At 59.9% G+C, this 27056-nt stretch overlaps 2 protein-coding genes across 11 annotated transcripts; both read right to left on the minus strand.

Moving 5' to 3' along the window:
- Window positions 1–285: 285 nt before the first annotated feature.
- On the minus strand, window positions 286–4802 carry TBL2 (transducin beta like 2). 4 transcript variants are annotated; one of them, XM_063342083.1, is made up of 7 exons: window positions 4599–4802; window positions 4381–4517; window positions 4125–4309; window positions 3331–3482; window positions 2118–2244; window positions 1150–1302; window positions 286–849 (listed from the first exon to the last, which is right to left on the minus strand). In XM_063342083.1, the coding sequence occupies exons 1-7, from the start codon at window positions 4705–4707 to the stop codon at window positions 393–395; spliced, it is 1320 nt and encodes a 439-aa protein (XP_063198153.1). In that variant the 5' UTR covers window positions 4708–4802; the 3' UTR covers window positions 286–392. The 4 variants fall into 4 exon arrangements, with proteins under 4 accessions (XP_063198153.1, XP_063198152.1, XP_063198155.1 ...); XM_063342082.1 differs by having other exon boundaries at window positions 4381–4802; XM_063342085.1 differs by lacking the exons at window positions 4381–4517; window positions 4599–4802 and having other exon boundaries at window positions 3996–4130.
- Window positions 4803–5369: 567 nt separating this feature from the next.
- On the minus strand, window positions 5370–27056 carry MLXIPL (MLX interacting protein like). 7 transcript variants are annotated; one of them, XM_063342356.1, is made up of 17 exons: window positions 26484–27056; window positions 18822–18928; window positions 18582–18664; window positions 18293–18382; window positions 17482–17526; window positions 16977–17175; window positions 16139–16216; window positions 11540–11706; window positions 10864–11012; window positions 10188–10764; window positions 9520–9706; window positions 8752–8864; window positions 8445–8564; window positions 8022–8149; window positions 7527–7650; window positions 6251–6380; window positions 5370–5807 (listed from the first exon to the last, which is right to left on the minus strand). In XM_063342356.1, the coding sequence occupies exons 1-17, from the start codon at window positions 26777–26779 to the stop codon at window positions 5686–5688; spliced, it is 2715 nt and encodes a 904-aa protein (XP_063198426.1). In that variant the 5' UTR covers window positions 26780–27056; the 3' UTR covers window positions 5370–5685. The 7 variants fall into 7 exon arrangements, with proteins under 7 accessions (XP_063198426.1, XP_063198424.1, XP_063198428.1 ...); XM_063342354.1 differs by having other exon boundaries at window positions 9520–9709; XM_063342358.1 differs by having other exon boundaries at window positions 10188–10255; window positions 10864–11461; window positions 26484–27051.

Below are 27056 nucleotides of genomic sequence, written 5' to 3' on the forward strand. Positions count from 1 at the left end.
CCGTTCAGCGGCGGACGCTACCTAGCATCCCCGCGTTTAGCATCAAAGACGGAGCCCGGGCAGCTCTCTGCAAAAAGCCCCCCCCCCACACCCCCCTTTTCTAAGCCCAAAGAAGCTCATGGCCCTGTCTGAGCAATCACACCCACGTGATACCGACGCACGAGTGGGTAGAAGCCACTGGAAGGAAGCAGGCATGGCACCGGGAGCCCTGGGTTACCCTCCCTGTCCCCAGGCAGGTGTGGCGCCCAGCTCCCCACCCCTACCCTCAGGACACACGCCAGGAAGGACCCAGGCACGGGTTTTATTACAAGTTGTTCAGTGTTACTACAAAACAACCAATTCCCAAAGGTGGAAGGTGGCCGCAGAGCTGGATGTGCCCCTGCGGGCCAGGACTAGTGCTTCTTGCCGTAGATGGCGGCCAGCGCTTTGCGGGCGCCGGAGATCTGCTGCTCCAGCCGCTCTCGGGTGGCTTTGTTCCCAGTTTTTTTCAGCATGGCCTCCATATCCTCCACCACCGCTCGGTGACCGGCGGTGTTGTGGAAGACATGGATGGCCCTGTCCCCACATGACACGAGGTAGCGGCTGTTGGTGTCAAAGGCCAGGTCTGTGATGGGCCGTCCGTGCACAGCCAGGAAGCGCTCCTCCTCCTCGCCTCGCCTCGTGTTGTACACCACAATGTCTGTGCCACTAGAGATGGCGACGACACGAGCATCGGGGGACAGGGCGATGCGACATGGCTCTGTAACCTTGCACTTCCCTGTCAGGAGCAGGTACGGATCCTGTTGCTTCTTATATTCCACGTCCGTGTCCCAGAACTTCCACGTCCCGTCCTTTGAAACGGTCACCATCCTGTAGCCAGGAGACAGAGCACAGGTGAGTGCAAGGAAATCAGCAGCACCTCTTCCCCCTCACACCTGCCATCTGGGAATCCTCTGCGGACAGAGAGCTCTTTTCGGAAGCGCGAGTGCCCACCTACACCCCTCGCCCTCTTTCCAATGCTCGGATAGCTGTCACCCCCAGGAGGAAATCCATGGGGAATATGCAGGTGTCAGGAGCTGGGCTGCTGGTGCACACCAGGAGTGGGAAGCTCACATGTGCTAGGGGCGAGCCAGAGCCAATGACTTCAGGCAGCAGGTAACACACACTCACCTCCTCGAGTCATTGGAGAAGGAGAAGGAACATACACCGGCAGTGTGGCCTTTCAACTCAAAAGCCCTGGCCACCTCTCGGAAGTCTCCATTCTTGCCAAAACACACCTCCCACACCTTCACATCGGGGGTAAAGCCACAGGATGCCACAAACCTGGGTGAACGAAAAAACAGAGACACAGGGTGTACGTCACCTACCATGGGGCCAGCCCAGCTCTCCTCTAGCCTCCTGAGCGAGGCAGGGCCAGGGCCAGCCCTGCGCGGAGAGGCGCCTGTGACAGGGCTCCTTGAAGGCAAACCTATCCAGGCTCTGATGCTCACATTTTTGGTCAGCTGAAAAAGTTTTCAGTTTTCACTGAAACCAGGTTGGTAAAGGGAACGCTAACGAAGGCCACCAGGTACCAGAACAACTTAGGAATGAGAAACTCTTAAGCCAAAGTAAAAAAGCTAAATTATTTTGATCCCCAAACTCACTGAGCCTGGAGCATAGCAAGTCTTCCTGCAGTAAGTTAGAGACAGCAGGGAACGAGATTTTCCTGATAAACAGATCTCCCTGTAATAAAGATTTTAATATTATAATTAACCTTTAAAAGGTTACAGACAAGTAAGAAATACTGTTTGCTTTGCATACACCATTTATGTTGTCCCACCTCCACTATCTGTGGACAGTGCTGTTCTCCTCAGCTCTTCAGGAGACGGTTAACAGGAGCAGCAGTGCTGAGGCACAATGGCAACCCACCGAGTGTCTTGAGACTCCGCAGGGGAGAGTCAGTGCTCCTGGAAGGGCTGCTCTCAGGGGCCAGCATCACTTTTTAAAATGTGGAACCCCCAGAAAATTGCATTAAAATAACAGCTAACTGCCAACGGTCTAAACTGATGACGTCCTCTGGGAAGGAGCAAAGTTCCGGCTCACTCCTGCAGCCTCCTGCTCCATGGCAGGAGCAGCCTGGAATACCTCACCCCGCTCACCTCCCGCAAGGCGACACCGCGGCGTAGGCATTGTTCATCTGGTTAGTGTTAATGCTGGCCAGGACTTCACCCTTCAGGCTCCATATCAGGATGGTAGTGTCGCTGGAAGCTGTCATGATAAACTTTCCTGGGGAAAAACGGCAAGGATCAGAAACGCTCCCAGGCCTAACACTGCCACAAACTAATCAAAGGCCTGGGAGGGTCCCTAAGCTGGGCAACCTCCACCTGCACCTGGAGAGCCAAGGACCCTAAGAGCAGCACCAAAATTCAAGGATAGCCAATCTCCTGGGACAGAGCGAAGAGCAACATCAGAAGACTTGGCTCCTGGTTATGCCTTCGTGCACCCTTGGCTTCAGGAGCTACCAGCTGGCGACGGACGCTCGGAGACCACACATGCCCATCGCCCCAGCACCCCTCAGGTCTCACGCGCAGAGCTCAGCACTGAGCTGAAGTAATGCAGCAGACTCCATCTTCCCCAGATGGTTAAAACACAACCCAAGGTATCTGTAGCTTTCAAGTCACGGATTGCGGGCAGGTAGTTGCCTACAAGTCACACTACTATAATGGGTGGTTACTGGTTGTGTCAGCATTTTGGACTCCTGCTTGCAAGGCTTTCGCCTTCCCCATCTCAGCCCAGACAGGGAGTTGCCTGTTTACCTTTCAGCTCCTTGTTGCAGGTTTAAGTTTTCACTTTCACAGCCGAACAAAGGTCTCGGTTAACATTTTCTCTGCTCTCCTATTACAGAGGTGAGCTCACATCCACCCACTTCAACTGCCTGCTGTCATATACCTGAAGCACTAATCCATCAAGCCCTCACCACTAACACATACCCCCCTCACAGCGCTCTGTTTTAGAAGACCCCAGAAGTCCAAGACAGACCATATGAACTCACTAGAGATTTTTGACTGGTTAAAGAGAGACTGGCAGGCCAGAGAACAGCGATCCTCTCAACAGCAACAGCATCCCTGAAAATGCAAATTAAGAGACTGTGCATATCGGGGAGCTGGTTCTGTGCTTACAGGAATATCGTCTGTCTGAAAATGATCTCTTTCAGTTCACTAGTAGTAAACAAAGGCTAAAAAGTAACATCAAAGAGACTACAGAGAATCAAGTACCGGTGCAAAACGGGCCTTGAGAATGCCAAAAAACTCCCAACACTCTCAACCCAGATGATCTTGAGAGCCCCAACAAGCGAGCAGCTCCTTTTCATACCTGTCTCTGCAATTCCTATGTTAATGACAGGAGCCTTGTGCTTCTTTAGGAAGTCCCCAGAAGTTGCGGTGAAGGCGAAGCTGTCATCATCTTTCTTAGTCATTTTATAGACACGAATAGTTTCACCATTGGCCAGCCAAACAATGAATGCCCTGTGGAAGGACAGACACTCAAAACGGTTAAGAAACAGGCCACCTCAGCTCAGCCTAGCTACAACAGGTAAGCTAATAGGTCATTCAATGGCACCTGGGGAAAGGGACACACTGGCAGATAAAAAGCTGCGTGCTTTACAAGGGCACCAAGTTCTCTCCCTGCGTTAGCTCAACTGCTATGCTGAATGGAAAAGAACAGAATTTATTACTCCACATCTGGAAAGGAGATTCTTATCTCACTCCAAAAGAGGCGACTTCACAAAGTGCCAAGGCATGCTTTTCCACCAACCTTCCCAGCCAGCAAGAGCTCTCTCCCCAGCCTCCCAGAGAGGCCCAGCACCTCAACCCAGCCACAGGGCCTGCTGGCAAAGACCTTAATAAGCACCTTCCATGGGTGCAGCAAGCTGGGCACTGGGATATTTGCCTTCGGAACCACATTTAAGTCCCAGAACCACATCTCTTTCATGAGATCATGAATCAGCAGTACTGTTAAGATCCTGTGAGGGACATCACCTCCATGCAGCCCAGAGGACACATCACTGATCCCAACCGAGGCCATGGGCTGTGTGACCGGCAGCTCTGTCCATGGGACGTCCCGGTCCCTGGGCTGGGGTGGAGGAGGTGCGGGAGGCCCGGCCCTACCGTGAGTCGGGGCTGAGGCGGACAAACTCGGCATGGTCCAGCCCCATGTTGGCGCGCAGACAGCGGTGCTCCCGCGCCGTGAAGTCCCGGGTGCTCCACAGCCGGACCGTGCGGTCGTCGGCGCATGATGCCAGGTACTTGCCGTTGCTGCTGAAGTCCAGGCAGGAGACCGAGCCGCTGTGGCCCTACGCAGAAAGCGCGGTCATCGCGGGGAGGAGGAGGGGGGCGCGGCGGGGCGGCGGGGCACACACGGTACCTTGAGAGCGGCGACCAGCAGCCGGTGGGCAAAGCTGTGCTGCTGCGGCTTGTCTCTCCGGGCCCGCGCCGGCACCTTCGCCTTCCTGTGTTCCTCCGGCCTAGCGGCGGCGGCGGCAACGCCGTTCGCCTTGGGGCCTGCGGGGAGCGGAGGGTCGGGTCGGGTCGGGTCGGGCTGGGTCGGGTCGGGCCGGGTCGGGCCGGTCCCGCGGTACTTACCGTCTGGCGGGGTGGTGCGACGCAGCACGGCCACCAGCAGCAAGAGAAGGATGAAGAGGAGGGCGAGGGCGCCCGGCAGCACCAACCCGCCGAGGGTCGCCACCTCCATCTTCCCGCCGCCACCTCAGCGGGGCGGCACCGACCGCCCCGGGGCGCGTGCGCCGCCCCTCCCGCCTCCCCCCCGCGGGACCCAGCGCGCGTGCGCACCAAGAGGCGGGGGCGGCACGCGCAGCTCCGCGCGTCTCCCCCTGCCAGCGCCGCGCAGGGCGGCCCCTGGCGGCGGGGGGTTGGTACCGCTCCGGGTCCCCCTCACCGCCCCTGCCCTCACATGTCCAGCCCCTCACCCTGCCCCTGCTCACCCTGCCCAGCACCTCACCCTACCCAGCCCCTCACCCTGCCCTCACCCTGCCCATCCTCCCACCCTGCCCACTCCTGCCCTCACGTGTCCAGCCCCTCACCCTGCCCCTGCCCACCCTGCCCAGCACCTCACCCTACCCAGCCCCTCACCCTGCCCTCACCCTGCCCATCCTCCCACCCTGCCCACTCCTGCCCTCACCCTGCCCAGCCCCTCACCCTGCCCCTGCCCACCCTGCACAGCCTCTGCCCACTCCTGCCCTCACCCTGCCCATCTCCTCGCCCTGCCCCTGCCTGCCTCCTCACCCTGGCCATCCCTGCCGTCACCCATCCCTGCCTTCACCCTGCTCCTGCTCACCCAGTCTGGCCCCGGAGCAAACCCAGGGCAGAAGAACCACACCAGAGCCTGTGGGCAGAGCAAGTCCTTTATCAGGCCACAGAGCCAGGCCCCGCCACCCAGCAACTCCTAGTGCCCAGGACGGACAGGGCCCCATGCTGCGCCAGCTGCTCTGGGGCTTGGCAGGCCCTGGGGTGCAGACCATGCGCAGGCAGGGACCCCCGAGCCGCTGCCCGAGGGAGAGGAACCCCATGGCCTCAGGCTGCCACTGGCCAGGCACCCCATGCTCCAGCAGCCCAGCTGTGCTGGCCCTGTGGCCCCACTGGGGGGGGGTCTTCGCTGGCAGTGGTGGGCACGTGTCTGGCAGCACCGAGGGACTTGGCAAGGCTGGGAAAGCTAGGAGGAACTACCACCATGACCCATTCCCGCCACTGCCCGCGTTGCCTGCTCCGGGATGCAGTCTGGGTCGCTCAGGATGGAGGTGGAAATGCTCAGCTGCCGGAGGGAGCTCAGGACGGCTGTGGGGAAACGTGGGACATGTCAGCTGGCCCCTTGGGGGTTGGAAGCGGCCCGGGTTAACCCAGCCCTCCAGCCCCTGGAACTGCACGACAGCTCCCTGCCACAGCCCCCAGCAGCAAGGGCGAAGGAAAACCCACCCTGCGGGGCTTTGGGGAGGGCTGAGCCCTGCCCATCCGGGACCTGGGCTCTCGGGTTAGGGCAGCAGCAGCCAGCTCAAGTGGAGTGTGGTGGGTGTGAAAGGAGAGCAGAAAAGTACTGAGCACGCAGCCCCAGAACATCCCACAGGTTCTTCCCCTCCCATGCAGCAGAAGCATGGCGCAGCAGCAGCCCCCCTACCCCACGGCATGCCCCCGTCCTTTTCCCCTCTGCTTTTCTGTCAGTCTGTGCCAGTGGGCCAGCCCGGCCTCTTCAGGGTGCCACAGACAGGAGCAGGGCCACCTACTTGGCCGAAGCACTGGGAGGGAACAGTGCTGGTCCAGCCAGGCGAGAGATGTCTGGGTGAGGCTCTCCATGCTGGCCGTGGAGACCATGCCGTTGAATGATTCAAAGAGAGGACGGATGATGATACTGAACTGATGGGAGCAGAGGAGTTAAGGACCAGTCTTGCCAAGACCATGGTCTCCCACCTGCCAGGTGTGGGCAGCACCCTCCTACAGGCAGCAGGACAAGCCTGCCTGCCCGGCCATGGAGCAGACCTGCTGGGTGCCTTCCCCAGAGCAGCACCATGCTGGGCACCAGCCTGTGCTGCTGGGGACCTGAGTGTCACCTGGGGCAGGCAGTGGGAGAGCTGCGTAAGCCCCGTCATGACTGGGGCTGTCAGAAATGGTTGTTTAGGCACAAAGTCTTCCAGTGCAGATCAAGGAGCCAGCTGGCACAGTGTCCTCTGAAGTGTGCTCCCCTGGTGCTCCCAGCCTGCAGGGACCACCGCTGGGGACTGGTGATTTTGTGTGTGTAGTAATCGACAGCAGATGCCTCCATCATGAGCATGTCCTGGAGCCCATGTTGGCCTTAGTATCCCCAGTGTCCTGTGGAAAGAGCTCTACAGTGCTCCCAAACTCTGCATCAGGAGCCACCTCTGCCTCGCCCAGGCTGCCTGCACTGGATTGGACTGTGGGCAGCAAGGCCTGCCCGTCCATCTGCCCCTTGGGATTTTGTAGACCTCACAGTCTCTGTCTCTTCAGGCTAAATGGTTCCAGTGTGTCTAATCCCTACTTATGGATAAGAAGGTCCAGCCATTTGACCACCCATTCCCTGTCCCTTGGTCCTCTCCATCCTTTCCACTGCATGGAGCCCAGACTTGTGTCCCAGGCATGGGCACACCTGGGTTTCCAGAGTGTACCACATGGCCACCAAGGCCAAGGCATCTTGTCCCTGGCTTTGTGTCTAATCCTTAGTCAATGACTGCTGCCCCTCTGAGCCAGTACCCATGTCTGCAGGACCTCTTCCCTGCGTGACCTCAGCTCCACTGGTGACTTCTGCCTGAGGACTGACCGTTTACTCCTACTTCGTTTGCATCCTTGTAGCGGACTAACCACAGCATCTTGGCATGTTCCCACCATGTGCCCTTTGGTGGGAAACATCTCCCCGCAGTTCCCAGAGCCTCTCGAGCTGGAGGGACTTCACAGACTGGAGAGGAGCAGGTTAACCAGAGGACCCAGTGGACCCACTGTTTGGTGGAGGGGTCAGAGCAAGCAGCAGGTGCTGGCCCCAAAGGATACGATCCAGAATTTCCAGTTCTGCAGCGTGGAGGAGCGGACATACTCATCAAACATGCTGCGCATCTGGTCGAAGCGCTGGCGTGTGATGGGCACTCCCGTGGCTGGCAGCTGCTCCTGGCACAGGCTGTGGGGCACAAGCAGCGCTGTGGGTCTGTGTTCAGGAGGCTGGAAGCCGCGGGGGCCAGCCCATGGGGAGAGGGTCTGTCAGGACCCCAGCTCTCAGCAGGGCTGGGCGGGCAGCGTGCCTCTCCCAGGGCAGCTGTGGGGCATGGGCCCACACTCTGGTCCCACGCAGCACTGCCTCTCAAGCAGTGCCCCCCCCCCCCAACTCCCAAAACAGGGTTTGAGGGGGGACAGAGCCAAATCCAGGTCCTGGGAGGTGCTCAGGAGACCTGCTGAGTACTGCTGCCTCCCCAGTGCTGCTGTTTGCCCTGCCTGGCCACCCCGCTGCAGGCAGTGGCTCCTTCCCGCCTCCCCTGGCCACATCCCTCTTACTTGATGGAGCCGTTGAGCTCCTCGATCTGCTCCCGCAGCCGCTGTGCCTCGTCCTGCAGGGCTGCTCGCTCTTGCTGCAGCTTGCAGATGTACTCGGCTGTCTTCTGCAAGGTGGTGGCCTTGCTGACCTGTGGGGTCACCGAGGTGAAATGGCAAAGGGAGCCCCCAGGGCAGGCATGGTCTGGGGCGAGGCACCTGGCGCTTCACATAGCGGGGCTGGCAGTGCGAGGTGTGGTGTCCCACCCTGGCACGGCTGCACCACACAGGTCTCCACGGGCCTGGTGTGGGCTCGCAGCCTCCTGCCCCACGGGCTAGGGTGCAGGGCAGGAGCCCCCTGCATGGGGGCAGACCAGGGACGCAGCGTCCCTGGGTGATATACCACATCCCCACGTACCCAGGGCTGGTCCACCCACTGGTGCTCACCTTGATGCTGGGCTGGGCACTCAGTGTGCTCACCAGGCTGTGCAGCGTGTCGAAGCCCAGCTTGATGTTGAAGCGTCTCTTCTGCTCGGCGGATATGTGCGTGATGCGGCGGCTCTCCATCTGTGGGCAAGCGCTGTCAGGCACCTCCTGGCGGTGGGGAGAGCCCTGGGCCACATGCCCCATCGGGGATGGGCTGTCCCAAAGCTCACAGCAAGGGTAGGGGGGACAGTTTTTGGGGCAGCGGGAAAGAGGGGTGCATATGGAGATGGTGCCCCCGTAGCAAAGGCGGCGCTTGCTCTGGCTGTACCTTGCTGGACTCAGGCCTGCCCCGATGGGACATGGGGTGATGCAGGGAGATGCCAGCGCTCAGCCCCACAGTGGGTCCCAGGGAAGCCTGGCTGGGCTTGGACCAGTCGCTGCCTGGAAAAGGAAAGGTGATGCTCTGGGGAGAGGGGCAGCAGCAGCAGCCCCTCATGACAGGCTGCCAGCAGGATGCTGCGCTGGGACAAGCAGAGAGGAGCAGCCTGCAGCGATACCCCCGCCGCGGGCAGCCACCCCACTCAGCTGATGGCGATGCTCTGGTCCAGCGTCCGACCACATCTTATCACTGTGTCTTATCCCAAATCCCACTCATTTTACAACTGCTTGAAAATGGGAACATTTAGGATGTGACGTTTTTAATTCCCGGCATTTCTTAAGGTGGAAATCGCCAGGAGAGAGTCCCAAGCAGACTGAAAGTGGGAATGACACCAGAGCCTGGTTTACAGCCACCACTCTGGTTTCTGCGGGTGAAAGCAGGGTGCTTCCTGCTTGAAAACCAAGCTCCGGGTTTTCAAAACCACAGTCTGACATTTTGCTCCTTTGCGTCTTTTTCTGTTTCTGCTTTTGCCCCTGGAGAAGGATGGCAGGTGACGGGGCTGTGCCCTCCCCCGCAGAAAGAATCACCCGTGCTCAGCTGGGTAAATGTAAATAGCTGGGATTGAAGCCGAAATGAAACATTCCCACAAGGTGTGGTCCAAGCTGCCTGCAGGAAACGCGGTGTCCTGTGGAGCTCCTTGGGGTGCCTGAGACTCACCGCAAGCTGACGTGGGGGACAGCCTCTCCACCTTGGGCACCAGCAGTGGACCTGGCTGGGTGCTTGCCAGCGGCACTGGCACCAGCACTGGCACTGCCTGCGAAGAGCTGGAGCCAGGAGCCAGCCCTGGACTCAGCTGGGCCATTCTGGAGAGGAAGGCGGCAGGAACGTCGGTGACAGTGCTCTGCTGCTGCGAGAAGGCAGAGAGAAGTGGGAGGTCGGTGGCCCAGTGCCCTACACATGCCTGGGGATTGGACCTTCCCCTTTGGTTGGTCGGTGGGTGGGCACTGACAGCTGAATACTGAAGGGGACCGGGGAGGGGAACGTGCAAGCCTGTCCCCATGGGGCATCCCACCATCTGCAGGGGCAGCCTGAGCCCCATCGCCCCTGGGCAGCATTGCCAGGAAAGGGGCCCTGCAAACCAGATATTTCCCACGTCTGCCCTGTTTCTTTATGGGAGAAAACATGCAGGTGACTCCTGGCACCCTGGCCACATCCCCCCCCTCCTTCACCCTGTGCCTGTCCAGCCCCATATTGCAATGGGTGACCCCACAGAGACCCATCTCCCCACCTGCCCTGTCTCTACTCCAGCAAGCAGGAGAGGGACCTTCCTGAGCCGGGGGCTGGGGGGGGACAATTCCCGACCTGGGGGGTAGGCGAGTGCTTACCGGGGCGACTGGCGATGCGGGCATGAGTCCTGCGCCCATTGGGGCATCGAGGGATGGCTCCTGCTTGGCTGCAAGAGGGCAGGGAGCAGAAGGGTGCTGCTGCGTGAGGGTGTCAGAGCTCGGGTGACCTTTCCTGCGCCGGGGGACAGCCAGTCCCAGCAATGGCGTTGCTGCAGGCCCGTCCCTGCTCCTCTGCCCGGGTGAAGGGTGACGCAGCCCCTGGGGAGAGGTGCCTTTGCCCTCCTCAGTGGGGCCATCCTTGGGAGCCGTGGTGCAGGCAGGGACTCCCAGCCCCTCCACAGCCCAGCATGGGGCTGGACACGACAACTTCTGTGGGACCCTGTCCCATCGCAGCCACAGGCAGCAAGTCAGGCAGGGTACTGGTGACACCTCAGCCCATCCATGGAGAGCCGTGGTGACCAGGCTGGGGACAGAGGGACCTTGCAGTGGTGCCTGTGGCCAAGCCCTGGGGCTGCCTGGGGCACCCCCTCTAGGTGCTGCTGGAGCCAGGGGGGCTCCCGCTGGGAACAGCTTCACCCATTGGTTTGGTTCTGCCCAGCATCCCCAGCGTTCCAATCTGAGGGAGAAAGTGGGCGCCCTGGTCTGATCCCCTCCCATAGCACCCCCCTGCCACCAGCTTGCTCCTGTGCCCCCCGGTGCTCCCTGTCGCCCTTACCTGTGGTCAGCAGCTGGCTCAGGCAGGGATTGGGCACAGCCAGCCGGGGCTGTGCGGGGGGTCCCAGCAGCCTCTTCGTCTTGGTCCCACTGGGCTTCGCCTTCGGCTGCCCGCCCCCGCCCTGGGGCAGCCCCTTGGGGGGGGCAAACCTGGGGTCGCCCAGCAGGGCGGGGGGCAGGAGCTGGGGGGCGGCCGGGCCGGGGTACCCTGGGGGCACCATGCCAGCAGCATAGCCCAGCCCCGGGGTGTGGGGAGCCAAGTAGGGCGTCGAGAGGGGGGAGGCAGGGTGGGAGAGGAGCGAGGGGCTGGGCGAGCCAGCGTAGGGGAACTTGGAGCAGGGGGCTGAGGCAGGAGAGAATGGGGGGTCCGGACCCAGCAGCGGCACCCTAGGGGACGGGACACGGGGGACGTAGGGGTGTCCCGGTGGCTCCAGGCTGAGGCACTTGCTGGGGAGGCCATACTGCAGCAGGGGCTTGTGTCGGAGCTGGGGACTGAGGCTGCCAGGGGCCATGGAGGGGGACTCAGGGGGCAGAGGGGCTGGGGGGAGCTCGGGGGCCAGGAAGGCACCGTGGAGGCCGAGCTGGGAGGCACTGCTGGGCTGCGGGAGACATGGGAGGGTCAGTGGGGGTGGCTGGGGCACCGGCAGCCGCGCGCCATGGGCCGGGGTCCCGCTCACCTGGAGGAGGGTGCCGGGTGGGAGTGGGGCCTCGGTGCTGGCAGGCAGCCCCTGTGCACCCATCAGGGACCCCCCACCGTCGAACAGGGGCTCAGCCATGGGCACGAAGCAGGGTGGCTCCTGGTAGCCTGCTTGTGTCTGTGATGGACGGTGGCTGGTGAAAATATCTGCAGTGCCAAGTGGAGACAGAGTGACGGTCATGAGGGGACCTTCCTGGAAAGGGGTGACAAGCCCCGGGCATGCCAGGGGGAGCTGTACCCCATCACTGGCACTGCCGGAGACTTGCCAGTCCCGCCTTCAACTTGTGGGGCCGGGGCAGCTCCCGGCTCTGCCAATGGATCTGGTGCCCGGGTTGTGAAACACTGGAGTGTGGGGGGAAGAGGCAGTCCACGTGCCCGGGACCAGCCTTGCCACACACATGGGGACAGGAAAACCCACCCGGGGTGCCACCCAAGGGTGGGGACCCTGTCCCCATCCCTGACACCCAGCTGGGCACCGCATGCTCCAGCGCCAGGGCTGCTCCCAGGAGGGTGCGTGGCTGTCCCACTCCTCCTGAACCAGCCCTGGACTGGAGCAGGGACTGCAAAGCCAGCGACAGCCAGGGCTTGAACCAGTGTCACAGCGTCTCCGAGCCACAAGGGACAGTCCCCTGGGGTTGTAACAAATGCTTGTCTCCCTGCCCCGGTGCTGCTGTGCGTGCAGCCTGTGGCTAACCACATCCCATGGCCTTCCCGAAGACGAGCCCCGTGACCTCGCCACGACTCGCTCTCCCTTCCTCTCCCCTTCCCACAACCCTGCTCCTTCCGCAGGCCCAGACACCGCAGTGCAAAGGGCTGGCCTGGCACGGCACTGCAGACAGCCGTCTCCCTGGTAAAACGAGCTCCGCAGGCACATCGCCCCCCTACACGCCTCGTCTCAGCTCGGGCATCGCTACCAGGAGGGTTTCCCATGTAGAGGATGACTGTGGAATGGGGAGGGGGCTGCTGGTTGCTTCTGCACAGGATGGAGCAGGAGCGCTGGCTGGGTTTGCAGGCCGCTGCTCGACAGCCCCTGGCACAGGCTGTGGGTGCAGGCAGCCACCCTGGAACACAGACACTTGCATCACCTCCGGGCAGCACCCAGCTGTGCTTCCAGCCCCTCAACCGGTATGAGCATTGCTGCCTCCAGGTCCCTTGCTGCTGTCGGCAGAGCCTGGCCAAGCCCGGCCGAGCCCAGCCGAGCCCATATGCTGGCCCTGCCTGCCTGGCGTGCGCAGCCATGCCACGGGCACCAGCAGGGCTGCAAGGACTCTGCTCCCCCTCTAGGCTCCAGCCCCCAGGGTGCCCTGGCTGGAACCCACAAGGGCCCGAGACCCTTCTGAATATACACCAGAGAGCAAACATGTCAGCAGAGAGGGATGCCATGGGGCTTAGCACGGTGACAATTCCAGCACTGCCATGCGCTGCCAGACGAGGGTAACACCGGTGGACGATGAGGCAGTGCCACCACTGAGCTGCCCCGCTCAGCCCCCAAACTGCCCCTTCCCCCTGCCAGGGACACAGTGAATGTCTGCCAGCACGGCAGAGCCACCCCGGCCCCACCATGGCCTGGTACTCCATGTGGGCCGTGGTGCTGCCAGGCAGGGTCTCAGCCTCCCCAGGGCGCAGCACCCAGCCCCACGCTGCCCCCAGCCCTCTGCTGTGCCCACGTCGGGCTGTCAGGCCCACTGAAGTTCTGTGGATATTTATAGGCATTTCTGGTGCCCAGCTCTGCAGATTCAATTCCTCTTGTGCCTCTCACTGTGCTGCAGGAATGGATGGTGGATGCTGCCCAGCATGGCAGTGGGCAGCCCCTGGTCACCCTGTCCTTCCTTTCTCCTGCCCCTTCCCCACCGCACAGCTCTTGCCCGCATGCCTCTCCACCATCACATCACCCTGACCTGCTCCCAGGCCACGCAGCATGGCCAGGACATGCTGCTGCTCAAGGGAGAAGAGCCCATGTGGTTGGCACACCATGTCTTTAGCATCGCATTCAAACCTGGGGCTGCTCTGCAAAGGGGTCAGGGTTACAGAGCCCGGTGCAAAACCAAGGACCCTCCAGGGTCGCCCCCGGGCTCTTGGAGAGCCCTGCAGTGCTGCAGGGTGATGCCACCCCACAGGAAGGCCAGCCCAGCCCCCAGCTCCCCCATGCCTGGCGCAGGTCCTACCTGGAGCCCGGTGCCAGCAGGGCATGGGGCTGGGCTGCTCCCTCGCCTCTGCCATCAGGGCTTCTCCATGCGCCCCACAGCACGCTCCAGCACCCGCCGCGGACAAGAGGTGCTTCCTCATTTGGGGATTGGTTTGCATGCGCTGACTGACAGGCGCCGAGCTCTGCCACAGACACCAGACACAGTGACAGCCCTGTGACCCTGTGGGAGCCCTGCACGGGCTGTCTCGGTGCCTACCCTACGTGCTTGCACCACGGTTCTCTGCACGAGGCTGCCGGGGGGACCCCTGCTCCCAAGCCACGAAAAGCCACTGCATGCCCTGCTAGAAAAGTGGCCTTGGGGACATAATCGTATTGGCTGGCACCTGCAGCTCTGGCACCCAGCATTCACCCCCCCATCTCCTTGCCTCACTCCTCCCATGGTCCAGTGGGCACACAGCCCCAGCGCTGCCCATCGCACAGTGCGCGCGCGCCCCTCTGCTCCTACACCTCCGCCCCACAGACCACCGTCCCGCCAGCGTGCACATTGCTCACACACAGCGCTCAGCTCTTGCAGGACTGTAACCTCTCGTCATCGGGGTGAGCTGCTCCATGCAGTGTCACAGGAAATGCCCCGTCCAGGACAAAACTCCCACCCACAAGTCTCCAAGCAACCACGCAGGGTGCTCCCCTGCCCTGCCACACACAAAGCTCCTCCAAGGCTCAGCAGCCCACGCCTGGGCAGACAACCAGGAATGCCATCCCTGATCCTAGCTGGGCTTGGGACCCTCCCCAGCCCCAGCAGTCCCCCCATGCGGAGCTGCTGGGCATGGGCAGACAGGAAGGGATGCTTTCCTGCCGTGTAGTGGTTTGCAGTAAAACCCATCCCATTCCCAGACAGCACCCTGGAGCAAAAGGTAGGCCTTTTCCCCAGGAAAAAAAAACCCAAACAGCTTGGCTGCTCATAGAAATATACTGGTTCAGATGGGCACCACTGTGCCCCTTGCCATCGCCCCCTGAGCACGAGGCTGTGCCATACCAGTGGCACAAATGGCAGCTGGGCCCACAAAGAGAGGTGCTGGGGCTGCTGCTGTGACACCGTCGTGGCAAGGTGCTGCTTGAAGGAGGTCGGTGCAGCTTTCCAGCACCATGCAGGACCTCCTGGGGGAAGGGACACCTGTTAAGTGTCAGTTTGACCCATTTGGAGTTGTCTCACCTCTCAGTGGCTGATGCCCACACGGGGCACTTGGGTACAGGAGGCAAAGGGCCAGCAGTGGGAACGGACCTGCTTCCCAGCACTGCTTACCCTGATGGGGCCTCTGGAGGGAATGAGCTGAGGAGGGTGAGCAAGAGCCTTCTGACCCCATCCATCCCTGGGGCATCCCATATCAGAGTGCCCCACCCTGCTCTTCACCAGCAGCTGGTCTTGCATCACCCTGCAGCCGTATGGTGCAAGCACCCTCATTTCCTCCCACCGAAGGAAGCGGAGACCAGCCGGGGAGCTTGCAGGGTGCTCACAGATGCGCAGAAAGATCTAGAGATGCTGGTGCTGCCCCAGGCCACCAGCTATCTGGGTGGGCTTCAGCCACCAGCCCACACTGGTTCCCATGCTGCAAGATGTGCTCAGGCCACCAGCTCTGGCACGTTCGGGGGGGCAGAGCTGGTCCCCAGCGCAGGGTGCACCAGTGGTGCCTTGCCCTGGTGTACGAGGACACTGCACGGCACGGCTGGGAGCAGAGTATGGCACGGCTGGGAGCAGAGTACGTCCCAGCTGACTCCACGGTGCTCACAGACACTAATGGCTCAGAGCCTGCATGGTAGCACTGGTGGCAGCTCCGTGGGAGGAGGCTGCCATTGTTTGCTTCACGGTGTGTCCCCCTTGTGCCAGCTGGACACCAGTTTGTCTCTGGGCCAGCCTGTCGGGGATAATGGCCCAGAGGATGTGGCACAGTCCAGCATGGGATCCCAGCTCCGAGCCAGCCTCCTGGGATGCTCAGCCTGGGGCTGGCTGGGGAGCGGGATGAGGAGGGGGACACAGCAGTATGGAACTTGTTCTCTAGAGGTTTCCGCTTTCTTGTGCAGGCAATTGTCCTTTCTCTGTCTGTAGCCAAAATGAGTTGGTTTGGTACTCCTGGAAAGACCCTCTGTTTGTAGAAATCCCCTCCCACAGCTCCTGTCCGGGCCCTTCCTGACCTGCTGTGGCTCTGCCCTGGGTGCAGGCAGGCACGCCAAGCCCCCGCACCACCACGTGCCACAGCACCCTGGCCTGTGTACGCTGCTTTTTCCATGCCGCTGGATGTCCAGTGCTTTCTGGCTGCCCCAGCAGCTCCTGCTGCTCCCTGGCCAACCCTCTGACCCCCCCATTTTTGGCTGCCGTGGGGTGCAGAGCACGCTGGGCTGTGTGGGATGTGGTACTGTATCTGGGCTGGCTCTTACCTGAGATCTCCATATCATCCAGGCTGGGCTGCAGGGGTGCCAAGTCCGGCTGTATCATATCAGCATTCCCAACATACGCTGGAAGAGGGCAGAGCTGCAACACCGGGACCCAGCCACTACACCCCCAAGGTCCTCCCTCAGGGCTTCCCAAACCACTGTCCTCACACCTGCCTGGCTGCCACCCCTCCGTGTCACCCCAGAGTCACCCCACATGGCTACAGCCTACCCTGCAGCCATGCATGGGCAGGGAGATGGGCACCCACCCTGCAGACACCCAGGGACATCCTGTCCCCACAAATCTGCCCACCAGCACCTCTGGGACCTCATCCTGCTCCCAAGAACCCCAGGGAAAGTCTGATCCTTGGCGCAGGACCTGCCTGGTGCTGCAGGAGCTCCAGGGACCTGGCCAGGCAGGGACAGCAGAGTGGCCATGGAAGGCAGGACCTGCCTACTGCTTACCCAGGGCTGGCAGCCCTGCCCTGGGTCTGGTGCAAGGTCCTTCACGGAGCTAGCGCTCCCTCGGCAGCTCAGCCCATCCCACCTGGGACAGCCTGGTCTGGTCTGTAGGGAGCCACCGGAGGAGGGGATGCTCCCACCCTGCCCAAACAAAGAGAGAGGCATCCACACCTCCGGTGGCTCCCTGCTCCTCTTGGGCAGGGCAGGAGCATCCCCTCCTCCTGCCCCAGCAGGAGGGATGCCAAGGGGATCTTGTCTGCCCAAAGGACACAGGCAGCAGCTCTCAGGGGCTAAGCCACGAGGCAGCGAGGTGCTACGGGGTGTGCTGCCTGCCTGGACCTCCTCCTCCATCTCCAGCGAGAGCAGCGTCTAGGACACCTACCATCCTCAGGAGGCACCTGGTGGGTGCTGGGCGTCTGTGTCATGGTGAAGAGGGTGTCAGAGATGTCTGAGAGGAAGGTGTCCAAGTCAAAGTGCTGCCTACCCCCCAGCTCCTCTTCCTCATCCCCAAGCAGCATGGGCACCACGTTGCAGAAGAGCTGGTTGCACCATTTCTCTGTTGGCCTCCAGACATCCTCATCCTGCATGAGATGGCGCAAAGGAGCCAGGTGGGCACCTCTCATAGGTAGGGTCAATGCCTCGCTCCCCACCTGATCTCCCTGGCAGCTCCCATGCTCCCTGCAGCATTTTTCACTCCCAAGCTTCACAAATTGCATGTTGGTGCTTCCCAAAGGGTGAATCCGGCATCCTAAGTGCTTGGCATCCCATCCCATTGGGCTCATCATGCCCCTGGCCTCTCATCCACCCTTCTCCCAAGCTGCCCAGCACAGGGGTCCACATCGCACCCCCCTTTTTCCCCCCTCCCCACCTTTCCCCAGCGGACTCACCCGCTTTGGGCTGGAGAGCTCTCCCTCTCGGGTGGACTTTCGGAGCTGAAGGAAAAGACAGCCTGTGTCACTCCCCAGCCAGAGTGGGCACAGCGCAGGGCAGAGCCAGGGGCAGGGCAGAGGGGGGCAGCGCTCAGGAGGGGGGTCCCTGCGGGGGGTGAGTATGGCCACCACGAGTTCACATCTGCCTTTACTCTACAGGGTCTGGGCTGAGCAGCCACTGCAGTGATGGGATTGGCGGTGTGTGGTGGTGAGAGGCTGCCAGCACCCTGCCCGCCCGTGGCACCCTCAGCCTTTATCAGTCCCGAGTGAGCGGCTGGGGAGGAGGCTGGACCACGCTCCACCCCGCATGGCTAGCAGCCAAGGCTGTGGTGCCAGCTTGCGTGAGAGCGGGCACCCGGAGTGACGCGGAGCCACTCGGCCTGCCTGGCAGCACGTGCTGCCAGAGTGAGAGGTGGATGCCAACAGCATGCCAACAAATCCCAGCCCAGCCAGAGCGCTGTGGGTGAGCCGTGGATCTGCTTGACCCACCCCAATGTGTACGCTGTAGGTGTACTGCCAAACCCAGCCCCAGATCGTGCACCGGGCAGGGCAGTCATCCCAGGTCAGGCTGCTGGAGCACACCGCAGCACCACGGGCAGCTGGGGATGGGGTCCCCACTGAGCTCCCCATGCAGGCACCATGGGGGCACCCTCCTGCGCTGGCAAGAACCTGACACATGCAGCCATGGCTGCACATTGGGCATGCTGATGTCCCGTCCCACCACTGGCACTGCCATGGGACGGGGAGCAACAGGGTCAGAGCCACTCACCCGCTTCTTGTAGTAGATTCTCCACTTGTGGTACTCCCTCATCACCACCTCGATGCGGCGTTTCCAGTAGTTGCCCTCCAGCACAACAGCCTGGGGAGGGGCAGGACAGCTGAGCGCCCCAGCCCCAGCACCCCACAGCCAAGGCTGGTCTCCTTGTACCACATCAGAAATATCTTTCCCAGAAAATCTATGAAATACAACGAGCTCTGCCCCCTGCGTGTCCCCAGCTCCCACCTGTGCCACCCAGACCTGCTCCTGGCCCAGAGGTCTGCGAGGGACCACACACTACCTCTGGTTTTCGGTGCTCATCAGCCTCCGACCCCTCCAGCGGGGTGATGAAGCCGCACACAGGATTCTTCCTCTGCTCCACATCTGCACAGGGAAAACACAGCTGGCTTTACTCATGGCTCCATCCCTGGGCAGGGGAGGGTGCCCGTGCACTCATACATCGCTGCCCCGGTTCCAGCTCCATCCCACCTGGCATCACTCAGCACTTGGCATATTTAGCGGGGTCTAGCCCTGTACTCACACTGGATGTACCAGGCTCTCCAGATAGCGTTGTTGAGACGAATTTTATCCCGGCAAGGCAGCCGCAGTCCCTTGAAATTCTTCCACTTTGGAGACACCAGCTTCCCACTAAAACACCAAGCAAAGGAGAGGCTGAGGGGCGCCATCCCAGAGCCCTCCCAGTTTGGGGTCTTCTGCGGGGGCCATGCCTGGAGAGATGCCGTGGGCCACCAGTCTGGTGGCAAGTCTGGAGCAGACACAGCTGTGTGGCTCCGCTGCAGGCTGCTTGCCAGGCACCTATGGGAGCACCCACGGTAACACCCTGAGCTCCTATTCACCTTGAGAGCAGCGCAGACCTGAACCGCGAGCTTCACAGACCCACAGGAGGCTTCTCGAGCTCCTGGGATTACAGCACAGCACGTGGGGGAATTGATTCATTGAGGCTCGAACCGTGGGTCTGAGGTGGGACCCTGCTGCCCTCCACCAGGACAGCTGCATTCCGGCCTCAGGGGAAGGGAAGTCTCCTGTCCAGACGGGCAGGAGACGTGGACATGTATTGCTGCGGCTTTTGCCTCATTGCAGCATTTGGGCAGCTATTTCTGTCCCTCCTTTTAACACCAGACCAAGCTTGGAAATGCTACCTTCAGCTGGGGGCAGGGGCAGGCAGGGGCAGCCATCTGCGTGGGTCTGGGAAGGCAGGACAGCAAGCTGGAGGACATTGAGGACATTAAGGACATCAAAGGACACTTACCAGTGCCCCAAGACAAACAGGACCGGCTCTGCCCTCAGCCCAGTGCTGCCCTGGACTCTTCTCCACCCCCATCCCTGCAAAGTTGCTCCCTCGCCCCAGCTCCAGCCCAAGATGGGCTCCCTCCTTCCCATTTCCCATGGCTCCTGGGGGCAGATGTGTTTGTTCTGCAGCTCTTGGTGGCAGTGATGTCCCTAATGGGCCTGCAGTGCAGGCAGCCTCATTTCACTAATTGTCTTGTTTCCTTCCAGCCGAGGGACATGAGCCCCTTGCGCGCACCCACCGGAGAGGCCCTGAGGGTCCTGCGAGAGAGGCTGGTGTCCCGTTGCCTTACTTTGGGGTCCTTTTCACCTGTTCCTGAGAGCCCAGTGGCTGCCCCAGCTCTCCCGCCCACCAGGGCACGGCCTTGAGGCAACGCTGGCTGCATGGGAGACCCTTTGTGAGCAGGCTGGAGGCTGCATGGCATCCCACCCCGGGAAGCTCATGTCACTCCCCAGCCAAGAGTGTCCCTAAAAGATCTCGGGGCTGCTTTAGGTCTTTGGTACACGCAGGGAGGAGGAAGGGTAGAGGCTGGGCTGGGTGTAGGGCTGCTGTATCCCCCTGCTGCCCGCATTTCCTCAGGTGCACCCTGTGCCGCATCCCCAGGGAGGTTCTGGGGATGAGAGCAGTCCCCAGCTAACACTTTAAGAAGCCACATACGTGTTCGTTCAAGCTCGTGAAACCTTCGAACACCCTTGAACAAAGACTCTGGATGATTCTACATTAACCTGACTGGAAAACTGCCTCCTGCGGCACGGCACAGCATGGCAAGCGGGGCTCCCTCCCTCAGTGGCTGTGCCAGCTTGGCTCAGAGCTCCTCGCAGCCCAGCAGGCAGGTGGCTTGCTGCAGGCGGCGTGCTGGCCTTGCAGTTAGAGGCAGGCAGCCGAAGACGCAGCAGCGCGGGCAGCGAGAGCCCTGTGTCCTGCACGGCTCTGCAGAGGGAGAGAGCGTGCCGGGGAGAGGAGACTGCTGCTGTCTCATCTCACTGTGGGGCACAAGGGGACCCATCAGGCTCCAGAGCCTGACACAGGGATGTGTCTGGGAGTGAGCGCTCCCGCCTGCAGGGGTGGACGGGGACAGACTCCCCACGGAGACGGAGCCCTGACCCATGGCCCCGGGGGCTGGGGAAGGACCGGTGTCCCCGCAGCTCCAGCCTGCAGAGAGTTAAGGACTCGGCTGCGCGCTGGCCACTCCGCTATCACCAGGATTTTGAACTTTCCCCAGCGGCACAAGGCAAACACTGCGGTGGTGCCAAGCAGAGGAGCCAATGGAAGGGACGGGTTTCCCAGGCGCGTGGCCAGATCCTGCTGGTCAAGGCTACGCAGCCACGCTCCTCACCGGTGCCACCCGCCCCGACAGCTGGCTTAAAGGAGCAGTGCGAGCCCATGGGCTGCAGGCCTGTGGCCACAGACGGGCATCTCAGCCAGGGCCATGGCCAAGGAGCTGCCGTGGGACCTGGAGGCAGGGAGGAGATGCCATCAGCCTTTGCCACTAACTGCCTTTTTTTTACCATTAACGACCCTTTCGGGTTTGGGGCTTATCAGGCTGATCTTTGCTCCCTGGTTTGCCTTGAAAAGGGCCCTACCCTTCCCTGAAATTATCTCCCCAGGGAGATGAATGCAAACCTCGCGCGGAGCCATGAGAAAGGTTTGGTATGCCCCAAACAGGCTGGGGGTCCCACTGCCCCACGCTGCCAGAGGAATGGGCACACATTCCACCGGCTAAGGAGTCTTTGTGGGATGGGGTGAGATGAGACCAGGACTCAGCCTGGGACCAAACCCGGCATGGGTCAGCACCGACTATTTGGTCCAGTAGCACCTCGTTTGTGCTTAATTCACTTAATTTAAGGTCTTGCGGCCCCTGCTTTCATGGAAAAAAATTACTATTTTGCTCTCCATCAACAGCAAGAGGAGGGGGGGAGGAATGATCTGGTGAGATGCAGGGATGCACGAAAACAGGTGGCAGCAGGAGGGGAACAGCCGCGTGGAGAGTCCTCTGGCAGGTCCAAGCCTGCTCTGCCTTCCCAAGCCGTCCCATCCCCATGGGATGTCAGAGCCCACCTTGCTCCCTGCGCTGCCGGACACAGCTTGGGCTGGGGCTTGCTGAAAGAGGGTAGCCTTTCCTGGAAGTCCTAAAAGCTCACCTTTGATTTCTCACAGATTTGGCTACCAAAGCCATGCTTTTTTTCTTGATTTTTTTTAGGTTTTAAAATCGAGAGTCTGAGAAGGAAAGTTTAAAATCACACCACAATTTTCCTGAAAAGTGCCCCCAAGCGAAAAATGACTGCGTTCAAATCCGACTTCGAATCTTGAAAGCTTTTTTCTTTACCGCCGTGTGCTGATGAAAAGGCTGCCGGGGCGCGGGAGGGAGCGAGCTCTGCCCTGGCAGGCACTGCAGCGAGCGCGGGGGCAGCCAGGGTAACTCAGTTGTAACAAAGGTGTTAATAGACTGTACTGGGGATTAGATAGGGAGCAGTTCTGTGTATTTACTTGCAGATAGAAGGGCCTAAACCCTTATAGCTCTGCCTCTCAGGCAGCCATTTACCTCCACGCAAAGCGAGCATCAAGTGTCCCAGGTGAGAAGGGAAGTCGTTTCAATCCTCTGGCAAATATTTGTCTGGGAAGTTGGGTAGCTGTGACCCAAACTAGGTACATCTCCACAACCCATTTGTTTTGGTGATCCCTGCAGGTACGACTCCGCTGCACATCAGCGTGGGAACAGGCTTGCACACCAGCCCAGCTCCTCAGCACACTGAGGGGATCAGCCCCTCTGCCTGGGGGCTTTCTGCCCCTGCATGGGAGTGGTTAAGGCACTGTGAATTGGAGAATCAATCAGAGAGTACAGTAAAGCTATAGCAGCAATTCCACTTCGAGGAAAGCCTCAGAGCCTGCTATCAGCTTGCCAGGAGGATGAATTAGTAGGGAATCGGCATGCAAGGGTGTAATGGAAGCCTGCCTTGGTTTAACTCACAAGAGGGGCAGAGTTAATGCTCCACGTTGCTCACCAGTCTGATGTCCCTGCCTGCTAAATCTCACCTCTCAGCATTTGCAGGGGAGAAGAGGAGGTTAGTTTACGTCACACTCTGGGAACAGCTGCAGAGGGCTTCTTCTGAAGCACAAGATAGATGTGTGCAGGATAAGACCACGAGTGGCTGCAGTTTGCAGTTCCCATCTGCACCCAGTTTTTCTCCCTTCAGGAGGGCAGTTCCCCAGGTCGGCCACCCAACGATTCCTTGCAATGGGTCACGGGAAGGTGTGCAAGCCCAGGAGACCAGCTCTGCGAGGCAGGACCCTGGGGAGTCACGCTGTGGTGGGGGGGAGAAAGACCTTGCTCGGCTGGGGAGGTGGTGCTAAGGGCAAAGTGTGAACAGCTCCTGAAGGAGCACAGCTCCACATCCTCAGCTTTTTGAGGGAATGTGGGGGGGCCAAGTGTGCTGCAGGGTGGTCCACCCGTGGGAGAAGCAGCACTCTAAGGAAGGGATTCAAGAAATGCAGCACATTGCAGGAGAAGGAGTTGAAGAGAATCATTAAGTCTTTGGCAGGAGAGCGGCTGGAATTGTCCTGGGTGGTGGAAAATGGGTACAAAGGGCCTGGGAACTGCTTCATCTCAGCCACCAGCACCAGGAGCAAGACCTCATCAGGGGGAGTTGCCTCCCTTTGAGGGCTCTGGAGAAACAGGATACTGCTAGAAGCAAACCTTCATGTGGGGAGAGTGTTTCTTTCCCAGTGAGGGGGTGATGCACAGTCCAGTCCATGGAGGGATAGTATGTCAGATCCTTGGGGCAATTGCTCAAGCTGAGGCAGGACTGCCATAAACACCCATGAAGTGCCGCAGAGGAATTCTGGAGAGGGGAGGAACTACAGCTACCCAAATGACTGTTCAGCTACAGCCATTGAAAAACTGTACCATTTAGAGAAAGTTCAGTGTACTGCCTTTGAAATGGTGTGAGCCCAGACAGCAAGGGATGGGCGGCTGCAACAGTCACAGCCAGCAGGTCAGGAGAAGCGGTAGTTCCCCTCTGCTCAGCACTGCTAAGGCCGAGTCTGGGTATCGTGTCCAGATTGGTCCCCCCGATAAATGAGGGAGGTTCACAAACTGGAGGGATCCTGGAGGAGGTTGTTATCATGGTTGGGGACTAATGTACATGACAGAAGAGGAGGGTGAGTGATGGGTTTGTTCAGCCTGAAGAAGAAAAGGTGGAGAGAGGATCCACTTACTGCCTTCAACTACCCAAAGGAGGCTACAGAGGAGATGGAGCCAGACACTTCTCAGACATGCACCAAGAATGGACAAGAGGCAACAGACACAAGCTGGAACAAGGGCAACTTTAATTAGAGCCATGGACCCTCTTCCCTGTGAAGGTGGTTCAGTCCAGGGACAGGGTGGACAGGTGGTGGTGCTCACCATCCTCAGTCTCCATCCATCACATGATGGCCCTGAGCAGCCAAACTCCTCTGGCTTTGGAGTTAGCCCTGCCCTGCACAGGGCTTGGACTATGAATTCCAGAGGTGCCTGCCAACCGATACCTTTCTGTGTTTTCTAGTTTGTTAAGGAGCTAGTCCACAACATAACTGTGGATGCACTCCTGAAGACTGGAGGACATTTGTCTGTCCACTCCAACTGAAGCTGTGCTGCACCAACACCTCTTCTGAGGAACGTGGCTGTGAGGGAAGCCATGAAATGGCAGATGATGCAGAGAAGTACCAAATCGGATAAAACTGAAAGTAGAGGCGTGCCAAGTATCTTTAAACTCCATTTCGCGCCTCTGATACCTTCCTCCAACTACTGCTTACAGGTCTGTCAAAAATGTATTAGCAAAGCTACCATGGGTTTCCAAAGGGAGAAAAGAAGTGCCTGAACAGCAGCTAGCCAGCGGAGTGGCCAGCTCTAGAGCTAGAGTCCAATCCCACCTGTGGAGAGGCATATCCAGCAGTGCACTAGCATCAGGTTCCCCTGAACCTGATCTCTGATCAGTGCTTGTCATCCTTTTTTTAGGGTGCTGTCAAGCTGCAGAGCATGACAGCTGAGAGGTGGAGGGTGAGAGCATCTAAGGATGGAAGGAACTCCAAGAGAGAAGAACCAAGCATGAAGTATGGAGAACATCCAATGTCAGCGTTCCCCTGGTTGGGTCCCATGGTCTGCAAGATACCCTGGCTCCATGGCAGACCAAGAACTGCTCCCACGGACATTAGTCTTACACCAAGGCAGCCAGAAGACATCTCTAGACTCCGGGGTGGCCATCACTGGTGGCACTATTGCTTTGTAGCTGATGTGGATCCTCCTCACTGAGCGATACTGTCCAACTGCAGTTAGGGTTTGCTGTAGTGCTGCGCTTGGGGCTGGTGTGTGCATTGTCATGCTCAGTGCAGGAGGGAAACAAGGCCCTGAAAGAGTCCAAGGGGTAGAGAGAACTGAAGTGATGGAGCCCTGTCTGCAGTGCAATGGCCAGTTCTGGGTGGCATGCAGCTCCTGTGGGCCACTCCACCTGCCAAAGCACTTGCACCCTGCTCCTTTTCCCTCCTCTGGGGAGCACCAGAGCTCAGGGGCACATGGAGGCTGTGGTGCATCTCAAGAGTCAAGATCTTCAGCACCCTGGGGTGGAGCAGTGTCTGCTCCGCCAGCCCCAAGCTGCAAGGCTCAGAGTAAGGCAACTATGGGTCCGGGAGAGCAAAAGAGAGTCAATGTCCTCTGTGTGTGGCACTTAGAAGTGACTTGCCTGACCAGGAAGAGTGACTCTCAGCTGGGTTACCCCATGCTGAAGCTCACCGTGCTTCTGCAGAATGCCAGCTTCACCAGCACATTGAAGGAGAGCTGTGAGCAAACCATGCAATCTAGGATGTGGCGATGGGCCAAACGTACACAGCTATGTGGCAACCAGTACCCTTGGTGTGCTATCCCAGTGCCTGGCGTCACCAGGGCTGCTCTGGCAGCAACCACATAGTCCATCGTGTTGATCACTCAAAGATTTCCAAGCATACCTGAGAAGTCAGCAACTGAATGAGACCCTGCGTGGAACAAGGTAGTGCACAACTCTTCAAGGCTGTTTTGCTAAGGTTTTGTTTTCATGAAGCGTTAGTAGGACATCATCATTCCAGGTTTTCACCTGGACATTTTGGGAAAGCTATGCAAACAGTTTTGCACTGATGGCAGAAGAGCAACTCATCCTAATACTATGCTTGAGAGAACTCAAAGCCTTGGGGCCTCAGCAAAAGAGGCAAGCTGCCTCCAAGAGTGTGGACCAAGGCACTGAGAGACATGACACAGGCCCTCCTGTTGTCACCTGTGGGATGAGCAGGTCCCTAGCATCCTGGACTTGGGTGATATGTGTGGTTGGGGGAGCAACGCAGTCACCCACCTGATTTTGCAGGAGAGAAGTGGGGAAGCTTTCAGGAGGCCCTGGACAAAGCCCATTGAAGCCATCCAGCCCAGACTGCTGCTGCATGTCCTGGGATAACCTTGGGACATGTGGCCAGAGTCAAGGACAGGAAGGCAGGACTTCTGCTGTGGGCTGGATTGCCAAAGACTGAGCGTTGGCTGCCCACAGGGTTATTGCTGCTCTACGGAGTATGCAGGACCTGGACATGAGGGTTCCACAGCTGGGTGCAGTGACTCCAGATCCCATGGGAAGGTGAAGGAGGGTTAAGCTACACGTGAAGAGAGGAGGAACTTCTCATCTGGCTCCATGGCCAACAACCCAGCACCAGCTCATTCTCTCTGAAACCCAGGATGGCGGGTTTTGAGCAGATTGCACATCACAGCCCAACGGACAAGAAGATGAGAATGCTGCAATTAGCAGCAGGTTCACAGAGGGTCAGTAGGGCTCAGATAGCCTCATGCCTTCAAAGAGCTGGGGGGGTCCGTGAGACACATGCCAGCGAAAGGGGTCTGGGACTCACCTGTACTCCAGGCTCATGCACTCGAAGAGACGGGTGAGGGTCGGGTCGATGCTCCGGGGATCAGATGGTTTGGGCTCGGTGCGGTGGTGGCGCCGGCGGGGCAGTGAGTCGCTGTGCGGGGACGACACCATGAAGTGGCCACTGTGGATGACCTGGGAGGGGTTCTGCACCCCGGCACCAGGTCCTGCGCTGCCCACGGCTGCATCCTCGGAGTCGGAGTCAGAGTCGGAGACGGGGCATGGCCCAACAGGGGGCTCCTGGAAGGGTCCTGGCAGCCCCACCTGAGCTCCTGCCATCACCTAGTGCCTGCTGGGGAGCCCTTATTGGCCTGCCCCAGCGTTGTGGTCCACGTCCTGGCTGTGCTGGAGCCCTACAGGTGCTGCATTGGCCTCGAGTGCATGTATCTGGGCTCCCCAGCACAGGACACCCACACCACACCTCCTCCTCAGCGCCGCTGGCCCCACCCTGGACCACGCCGTCGCCTCCACGCTCTGAGGTTCAGCTTTCGGTTTGGCTGGGCGGCTCGCCGCCAGCCCTATTTATAGTGGTGGTGGCTGATCCCGCCCATGGTGC

The sequence above is a fragment of the Chroicocephalus ridibundus genome, chromosome 7, assembly GCF_963924245.1.
Source record: "Chroicocephalus ridibundus chromosome 7, bChrRid1.1, whole genome shotgun sequence".
Taxonomy (NCBI): Eukaryota; Metazoa; Chordata; class Aves; order Charadriiformes; family Laridae; genus Chroicocephalus; species Chroicocephalus ridibundus.

What these genes read in the sequence shown, in the direction of transcription:
- MLXIPL (XM_063342352.1), bottom strand. Translation starts at nt 26,779, where the DNA reads ATGGCAGGAGCTCAGGTGGGGCTGCCAGGACCCTTCCAGGAGCCCCCT. An exon ending in GCAGGCCTGAGTCCAGCAAG is followed by an intron (nt 8,565 to 8,751) that starts GTACAGCCAGAG and finishes GCTTGCCCACAG; the next exon opens with ATGGAGAGCCGCCGCATCAC. An exon ending in CCTCCCAGTGCTTCGGCCAA is followed by an intron (nt 5,808 to 6,250) that starts GTAGGTGGCCCT and finishes GTTTCCCCACAG; the next exon opens with CCGTCCTGAGCTCCCTCCGG.
- TBL2 (XM_063342082.1), bottom strand. Translation starts at nt 4,707, where the DNA reads ATGGAGGTGGCGACCCTCGGCGGGTTGGTGCTGCCGGGCGCCCTCGCC. An exon ending in TGCTGGTCGCCGCTCTCAAG is followed by an intron (nt 4,310 to 4,380) that starts GTACCGTGTGTG and finishes CTTTCTGCGTAG; the next exon opens with GGCCACAGCGGCTCGGTCTC. An exon ending in TTCTCCAATGACTCGAGGAG is followed by an intron (nt 850 to 1,149) that starts GTGAGTGTGTGT and finishes TCCTGGCTACAG; the next exon opens with GATGGTGACCGTTTCAAAGG.